Genomic DNA, 9,475 nt, shown 5'->3' with positions numbered 1-9,475 from the left:
ATCATATTAGCAGGAGATGTCAACTCGATCACGCAGTCATTACTATCGGACGCTCTGATCTAAAAGGTATATTACATTGAGGTTTTAATAATAATAATAATAATCCGCTTTTATATAGCGCTTAATACATCGGAACGACGTGTTCAAGAGCTTGGCTTGATAATTGATACACATCAGCTATACACATACTACTTAACTTGTATCAAATACAGTAAAATACAAATATACAAGAATGTACTGATTTTGTGCTTCTTTATTCTGCAAGGTTATTCGGTCGGATATAGCAGTTACTTAATGCGTGAGTGCGAGGAAGAAATTAAACAGGCATGTTATACTGAGCGTGCTGAAGGTATGTATACCACTTTATACGAAATTCATTTTTTTATCTGCAGTTGTCGAAAAGATGATTCGGATGATTTACATGAGTATTTGTTATTTTCATTCTTGTTATATTTTTTCAAACTTTATTATTCGCAATTATATCGGAAGCAAAATCTTTGTCCAACTCTTTACATTCGCCTTTGTTAAACATGTATTATGTAAACAAAGCTTATGAATTAATATTTTTTTCATTTGGTCTTTCGTAGTATTGCATTCTATACTAATTCTTTACAGATGCCCTTCCTTCTGACAGTATTAGTGATAGCGAAATAAAAAGTATCACGAAGTATCTTGATCGAGAAGAAATTACAAATCTTGAAGGACAAGACTGTTTCTCTGCAATAAAAACTTGGATGGAGAAGGAACGAGATCGACATGCAAACTACAGAGAAAGACTTCGAGAAAAGTTGAAACTAATCGGAAAGGAAGGTAAGGCAATTACATCATACTGGCTGGGAATAAGAAAAACGATCTGAGGTCTTTCCACAAAGTCTCACGCAAAGATTAACGTTCAGGTCCACACGGAATGTTGATTTGATTCAATAGATGAAAATCAAACAAGAACAACGCTGAAAATTTCATCAAATAAGATACAAAATAAGAAAGTCTATAAGAAAGTTTTGCTTATATTTCACAAAAGATTTTTCTGAACAACTCAGTAATATGCAAATGAGAGAGTCGATTATGTGCCTCACTATTAATAATTGTGTTTTAATTCAATTGAACTGCGGTCCCCTGAGCCTCCAGAAACAACAATGCCTATCATAGGAGTCCATATATATGTGTACCATTGGAAAACAGTGGGGACCAATGACTGAACTATTAAAGGGGAAGTTCACCCTGACAAAAAGTTTATTGTAAAAATAGCCGAAAAAATAATTAAAAATATTGCCGAAGGTTTGAGAAAAATTCATCAAATAATTAAAAAGTTATTAGAATTTCAATTATTTGATACATGGTGACTGTACACACTACATATATTAGGTCCATTCTCAAATATGCTTCCCCTGTCTGGCAAACTTCTATCACAATCAAAGAATCTGATAGACTGGAATTTGTTCAAAAGCGGGTACTCAAAATAATTGTAGGATATGACATTCATTACTCTGATGCTCTTGTAATTAGCAAACTCACTTCACTATCTTCCAGAAGGGATTTACTTTAAACTTTGGACAGAAATTGATGAACTCTGATCATCATAAACACCTACTTCCAACACCAAGGTCCGTTTCTTGTACTAGACAATTACGCAACATGACTGGTTTCCCCAAAATCAAATGCAATACTGAAAGATACCGTAAATCCACCATTCCTCACCTTGCAAAGATTTTGAAGTAGTTTTCTGCAATTACTGTATATTGATTATGTAGCTTTCCTTGTCACCGTGCCAGCCCACGACCCTTCTGTCTCCTTTTTGTTAGTGTTGTTACAATGTAAGCTTACTCTCTTATCTTATTTTTTCTCCCCTTTTCTCTTTCTTTCCCTCTCATATAGTAATATTCTCTTTACCTTTTCGAGTCCTATCCCTCACACTTTTCTCTTTTTATTTTCTTGTCTGTCCCTCTTTCCTTCTTTACATCCTTTCTTTAGCTTTCTATCGGTTTTTTGTAGGTTAGGCCTAAGTACATGGAAAATTTGAAATGATTACAGTTATTGTCTTGCTAAAATGTATTATACTATTTGTTCTTATGTTGAATCTATTTTTATATATAAATCATTCTGTATCTCATATAGGATATTCAATATGTAGTGTCAGTCATAAGTTACTGTATTTTGGCTTAACTATGTTCTCCATGTCACCATCCTCTTCACCACTTTCTGTTTTTTCTCTCTACCTCGATCAATTTTCTCCTTCTATTTGGAAGACATAACTCTCTCTCCCTCTCTTTCCATTACTCTCATTTCTCTCTCTCTTCTTCTTCTTCTCTTTCCCTCTCCCCTTTGCTTATTTTTCTCTTTCTCAAACTTCTATTTATGATATACATCTTTTAGTTGGAGATAAGTTTTGATGCAGAATACTGTAATTATGTTTCTATGCATTTGCTTTGTCATATCTGTTTATTGTACTTCATGAATTTTTGTAAATTGACCCTTTCAGCTTGTGCTGCTGGTCAATTTTTATGTGCATATATACCAATAAATACATAAATAAATTGATTTGTGACGTCATATGCGAGCAGCATTCATACATAGCGAATGGTAAAAAATAAAAAAAATGTCATTTTCTCAGAAAATTGAAAATAATTTTCACTGTACCTTTTGTATATCAATAGACAAATCATTTCACACCTGATCATGAATGGAAAACAAAATTAAGTCATCAGGAACCATACAAAATTTGAAATTCATGCATTTTATATTACATAACACATGGGACAGCTGCTCGTTTATGACGTCACAAATCCAAAACTTTGAACTCTAATAACTTTCATACTTTTTAACGGATTTTCCTCAAACCTTTACCAATATTTTTTACTATTTTTTCTGCTATTTTTACAACAAAACTTTTTTCAGGGTGAACTTCCCCTTTAAATGTTAAACATTGGTATTTTCACAAGTTTACACTCTAAAAAATGAAGTGCTAATTTAGCTCTTAAAGAGCGTGTATAGTGACTGCACTTCGGAGTGCTGATTTGTGTAGTTCAAATTTGAACTAGACAAATCAGCACTCCGAAGTGCAATCACTATACATGCTCTTTAAGAGCTAAATTAGCACTTCATTTTTTAGAGTGTAGGGATGGATAAAACTTTATATTACTTGACAATGAGGAGAATGAAACTAAGGGGCTTGCCGCCTGTACAAGCTTTGCTTTTTTTCGGCAAGTCCCTCCGTTTTACTTTCAAATACAAATGTCATTGCATATAAATTTATTTACTCAATTGTGTTCTTTAAATTTATGATTATTTATGTATACATATTATATTTCGTAGTATTTTCGACCTTTTTTGTTATGTTTATTATATTATTGCTATGTTCATTATACTATTGTGAAACGGAAATAAATAAATCAAATCAAATCAAATGTTTCATAATTCATTTAGATGAATACCAAAGAAATCGTGAGTGAGTGATGTCATCAGTTCCCTCATTTGCATACCTGTCAGGGTGTGTATATAACTGAAATTACGTGAAACAATACTATTACCTTCTTATTTTCACATTCAATTTCTTGACATTTTCAGTATTACACGTGTTAAACTTTTCTATTTTTATTCAAATCAACTTTCTTTCGGTGAACTTGTCCCTTAAGTTGGCACAAATGAATATGAATTATAAAGGTATCAAATGAGTCAATGTTTTGTTCTTTATATATTATTGTTCATAATGTTTTATTGAACGAGTCCATCATTTTATTGGGGTTTTATTTGTTTTGTTAGTTTTTTTTTTCGTTTATGCCCTGCAGCCCTCGTTCCATTGGAAAACAAGGGAGATTTGTATCACGTTCAACTGGCCGATATAGCATTTCGTCTCTTGATGACAGATGTGTATCCACTGGCTAGGGCCCTCGGCATATCCGAAGATAAACTAAGATCATATAGAAGACTATATCTGACTCCTTCTAACATGTCCAGAGGAACAGTGGGAGTCTTGATAAAAAAGATAAAGACGGGCAGAAAAATGTGTAATATTCTCAAACCAGGCTTCCCAGAAATTAGTCATCTGCTGAAGTACGGTAATCAATTTTGTCATTTTTATTCTGTAACAGTGGAATTTTCTTTGATGAAACGCTGAAGAGTACATATAGTTTGCTGCTATAGTTTAGGACAAAATTAGAAATCTCGTCCTTGTCTATTTTGTATTTTGCGGCATTCATGGACCTAAACTACGTAGTTAAAAAGTTTGTTGCCCCTATTCAAGGGACAATTTATTTTATTTTCACTAAGTAAGTGTATCGGTACCTGAGAGTGTTTTGTACTAGACCAAATGCTTCGGTCTCTGTTATATTGGTTGTTCCGCTTACCAATTACAGAGGGTTGAAAACTCGAAATCATGGAAATAGACGAATGCCAGCTACCCGCTTTGGGGAAAATACCACCCCAAATTGGTTGGACACATAATTACCCTCGTACTGGTTAAAATTTTACCCAATATTTTTTATAGTATTTTTATAGTGGATAAAATGTGTGCGGCTGTGTGATATCAATTTTATTTGCCGTGTTTTTCCATTCTATATAGCATATGAATTATCATACGCTGACTTGTGTCACGTCAGCTATGGAGAAGGTTCCAAAGAGGCGAACCGCAACAAAATTGGTCAGAATCTTGGAATAAACAGAGAAATAACAGACATCATGGACATGCTGAGGTATTGGAGGTCTTTGGTGAAATGCCCGACATACAATTGGAGGACAGCACTGGCTGAGGCAGTTTATCCAGTTGTATAGGGAAAGAAAAGGCGCTTGGAATTATTACAGGTAATGTCCTTTTGTTGGACCATAACATACCAGTATTACAGGAGAAAATTATAGAGATTTGAAAAAGCAGGAAATTTATCAACCAATTCGAACTACCAAACAACGCTAGTATTTATGATAATCACAATGTATTTCTATAAATCCAGTCGATTTTGTTTCAATCGAACTAGACAAAAAAAGGGAGAGGGGAATGTAATATGAAATTTATATTTATATATCATCTTCAGGTAACACTCATCGCAGAGGAAAGCAGGCTGGAAACGTCATCAAATATCTTGAAGACACTATCATGTCTCGACAAGCCCTAATCATGGCCAACATTTTGGGGGTTAGGAACATCTATTCGGACGACAAACTGACTTGCGTGCATGTCCTCAACGTTATTACAAAATCCGTGAAAAGCCAAATCCAGAATAAGGAGCAACGTCAAGATTTATGCAAACGCCTCCATGATAAAGGATTCAGGACCTTTTCGACCAAACTAGCCCAAGTCGATTGTAAACAGATTATATATTAACTATTATGAAATAATTTATATACTTACGTCAGTCAGGAGGTAGTAGGTTCATAAATAATTTCCGACAAAATGTAAAGATTTGCATACAAAAATCTTGTGTGTTTATTTTTTTTTGCATAAGCGTGTAGAACCTGTGAGTTACAATGTTTTTTTTTCCTTTTGGAGATTATCTTGAGTTGATGATCATAATTTTCGCAGCGAGGTGGATCTAAGTATTTCTTATCATTTACAGTTTAATGATTTCATATACAATAACTAGCAATAATGATGATTTTCAGGTAACGTAGGTGTTCTTGTCGTAGTTGTGTACTAGAGTAGGAACTACATGAAGTAGTGGTTGAGGTTATGTTAACTTTTTTTAATTTTCAAATTGTTCATTCATTTAATAACATCACTTTCATAATCGTAATATAAATGATTCGCACATGTTATGCACATCATTTTGTACACAGTATTTAACTTTTTGCAGGATTTGTAGTACAGTTGCTATATTACCCTAATCATTAGACATGTGAATGATGCTTTAACCAAGAATGACAGCGCACATGAAACTACCTTGCTAATATCTAAATGGTTACGTAGTGTTATATTACATTGTCATTTTCACATAATTTTTTTCTCTCTTTTTTTCAATTTCCGTCTCCCAGACCCTTTTGACTCTGAAAACAAGAGCATCAATGAGGAAATTAACAAAGCAATAAAGGAAGATGTTGCCAATGAGTTATCTCGGATCCTAGAAGTTTGTGTCGAACTCTCTAAAGAAGGAACATCATTTCTCAAGCAAGTCCTGGATAAGTGGATTTACACACTAAGGAGTCGGCCATTAAATCTAGAAAAACGCATTCTTCTTAGTGATCGACTTCTGAGAGAGTTGTATGTTGATTTCTCACTTGAAGTCATGATAGGTGAGCTACACAATGCTTAATCCATTTGAATAAATTTCAAACTGTTCTAAGACGATCATTACATGCCACTTTTCTGTTTTCTTCTCCAGACGCATTAAGATCATGAAGATGGAGCGTATAGTAAAAAGTAACTCAAGAAACATTTAAACATGTAGTCAGGAATAAAAGATCAACAACAAAAAAATCTAATTTAGAATTATTCAGGCAAAGCCACGTAAATATGTAATTATTTTCACATGAATAATAACATTACAATGACTAAAATGTCATGATAACGGAAAGATATAGATATGAACTATCTCTATTGGTAGAACGATGAATGGTCAATTGATTTATGTTTACAAGTACAGTATTAACGTAATCCTTATTTTCTTATTCGCGTACATTATCTTGCAGGTTTCGAATCTATCAAGACCCTAAACGCTACAAAGATCAACACGAAACCTACGCAATCTTCTACTTCTGTTTCTAGTCCAGACACTTCAGTAATCCCGGATGTAATGCAGTTCGTAAATTTCTAAAGCTTTATTTGATAAGCGGGTAAACCTCAATGTATGCGACATGTAATTATGTCAATCGGATAGATAAAGAAAGGGGAATGTAGATTTTGATATGAAGATAACAAGATCATTGATCATCAACATATTTGTTGTTGTACAGTGCCCTGAAATTCATTTGTATGTGTGCTACCCTTGCATAATCATTGTCTAAAGTTTTGGTCACATAAACATTCACAAGGCTATCTATCGACATTACATTTCAAGTTTTAATCATTGTATAAATTATACACAGGCGTGGGTTCATAAGTGATGATGTAGCGCACTAGATATTATTACAATATGGAGTTTTCGCTCTGCTACGTTGTTGTTGTTGTTGTTAAAGTTGTTCGTATTAGGCGTTCATTCAAACAGAATATTTACGTCATAAAATATTTAGACTATACTAATTCTTGTCTTGTATGATACATAAAAAGGGAAAATATTTCGTGTTATAAAACAAAATATGATTTACCTTTTGGCTGTGTTTTTATGTTTTATTTTTTTTGAGGAAGGTAAATTCTAATTTAATCGACCAAGTAGTAAAACCGTAGACACCGTTCTTGTCAGACAGGCACATGTTGCATACTCAGCCAATATTATTTGAACTTATTTAAACATGTTGCATACTCAGCCAATATTATTTAAACCTAGGTAACTCTGGAATCACATATCAGTTTACCAAAAGGGTAAATCTCAAGGAACACTGCAAATTTATTGATTGAATAGTAAATAGCTGATGTTCAAGAGATGACAAAAAGAGTTTTCAGGTCTTTGTCAAATTTGATGAACCGGTATAGCAGTTTCGTCTTAAAGGTGAATCCAGCCTTGGCCATGTTGTGTTGGGAAGGAGAAAAATGAATTAAACAGAATGGTGAAAGTTTGAAAGAAATCGGACAAGCAATAAGAAAGTTATAGCTGCTTTAAAATTGAGATCACTAATACCATGTAAATATCAAATTGGTAACTGGGTAAGTAAATTATGACAAGGGGCAAGGACAACTTTCCCATAGGCCATGTACTTTATTATCATGGATTTGTGGCTTTCTCCTAATTACCAATTCCCCCGGGGCAGTGATCTAAATATAACACAGGTAGTTTATAGTTTAATGTCCTCATAAAAGAAAAATACAATTTGAAAAAAAAAACTTTGGGGGAAAATGACATTTTAGCCATAATATGTATTGGAGTACATGGAAGAGTAGTCCTCGCCTTACATCACTATGACATCACATTAGCGGGCAGCGGCAAATTTTAAGTCTCCATAGGTATAGTGATTACCAATAGTTACAACTTTTAAAAATTCATAACTTTTTTGTTATTTGTCCAATATTGTTCAAACTTTCACCTATCAATTTGTCTGATTTTTTATTTTTCTATTAAAAACAAGTTTTTATTTCGGAGCTGAAAAAAAACATTCCAAGTGTCGTTTTCTTTTTAGAGTCAAGACAAAACTGTCGTTTTAATTCACCAATTCTAGAGAAAAAATTGTGGTTGTTCATTGTCATGGGGTATTTGACAATACCTTTTCCCTGTTTTTATTTCTCTCTCTCTCTTTCTCTCTCTCTCTCTCTCTCCGTACGTCGCTGTTCGAAAGCATGTTTACGGTGCCATCAGCACAAGAATACCATGAATAAGGAGGAATATTGACAAATGCCCGATTTGCAAGCATAACCGCTGAAATCACCAACTTTAACCAGTGTGTTATCTATATACCTTGTGAAATGGGTCGACAATACATATGAAATAACTTGAAGAATATTAATCATTAATCAAATATTAGACTGGGCATTTTCACACATAAAGCTAGAATCATCATTGTAATAGTAATTGCAATTTTATTCTTGGCTGTGAGTAGCGTTCGTGATTCTAATCATGTTCTATTTTGGTTTCACACGTGCTAAATGTGCGTCATTAGCCTTATTTTTCACTGGAATCGTTATTCAAATTATGATATTGTTACCGTGTGAAAGGGCGGTTTGTAGCCTTACAACGTCCTGGTATTGCCTCTTTCGTACCCATTTTTCTGACATTCTGCTCAAACTTTTTCTCTTCGCCCTCTCTCTGTCTATCTCTCTCATCCCATATTTCTCTTTCCATCTACCCTGCAAAATATATCGCAAAGAAACATGACAAGAAAAAATGTTAATGTGTGTACATCATTAAAGAGTAAACGTCATTGAACTCGGGGCACAAAGTAAAGGAAATCTTTGTAAAATTGATTACTAACAATTCAAATTGACCATGAATGGTATTCACACTGGGAAGTAATATCTGCTATTCTTAAACGATAATTGTTAAACATTGATTTTGTAATTGTTATATTGTCTTAAGTTCTCCAGCAAGTCTGTTTTCAGAGTAGATTTATATTGTGGTAATGAGGACATCGAAATCAAACTTTAACATTGTCATATTGCTGGAAAGCCATTGCTGTATTTTTGTTGAAATGTGATAGAGCTCATTATGAATTCTGAATAAAATGCATTTACGAATGCATAAAAAGAAATCAAACAGTACATTTTTTGTCTGGTTTGTTGAGGTGAGGAGTTGTGGTATGTGTCATAAGCTATAATGTCAAATTGAATAGTAAAGTCAATGCAGTAAATATACTAGAAATGTACGAGAAAGTAATTATGCTCCCCTAAGATTTTTTTTCTTGGGGGGTGCTACGAATGCTACACAAAAACGGCAGCACCAACCACCAACCCACCCCCACCCCG

The 9,475-nt window shown here is 33.7% G+C and overlaps 2 protein-coding genes across 2 annotated transcripts; both read left to right on the top strand.

Annotated features, from left to right (window-relative positions):
• The first annotated feature begins 268 nt into the window (after positions 1–268).
• LOC121419818 lies at positions 269–4,783 on the top strand. Its single transcript, XM_041614281.1, has 4 exons — positions 269–349; positions 616–810; positions 3,786–4,055; positions 4,559–4,783. Exons 1-4 carry the CDS (start codon positions 295–297, stop codon positions 4,765–4,767), a joined length of 729 nt encoding a protein of 242 aa, XP_041470215.1. The 5' UTR covers positions 269–294; the 3' UTR covers positions 4,768–4,783.
• Positions 4,784–5,034: 251 nt separating this feature from the next.
• On the top strand, positions 5,035–6,740 carry LOC121419731. The gene is made up of 3 exons (XM_041614189.1): positions 5,035–5,294; positions 5,962–6,219; positions 6,616–6,740. Exons 1-3 carry the CDS (start codon positions 5,087–5,089, stop codon positions 6,738–6,740), a joined length of 591 nt encoding a protein of 196 aa, XP_041470123.1. The 5' UTR covers positions 5,035–5,086.
• The last annotated feature ends 2,735 nt before the right edge of the window (positions 6,741–9,475 follow it).

Source organism: Lytechinus variegatus, chromosome 8, assembly GCF_018143015.1.
Source record: "Lytechinus variegatus isolate NC3 chromosome 8, Lvar_3.0, whole genome shotgun sequence".
Lineage (NCBI taxonomy): Eukaryota > Metazoa > Echinodermata > Echinoidea > Temnopleuroida > Toxopneustidae > Lytechinus > Lytechinus variegatus.
Note: the sequence above shows the minus strand (reverse complement) of the source record. Positions and strands in the feature narration are given on the sequence as shown.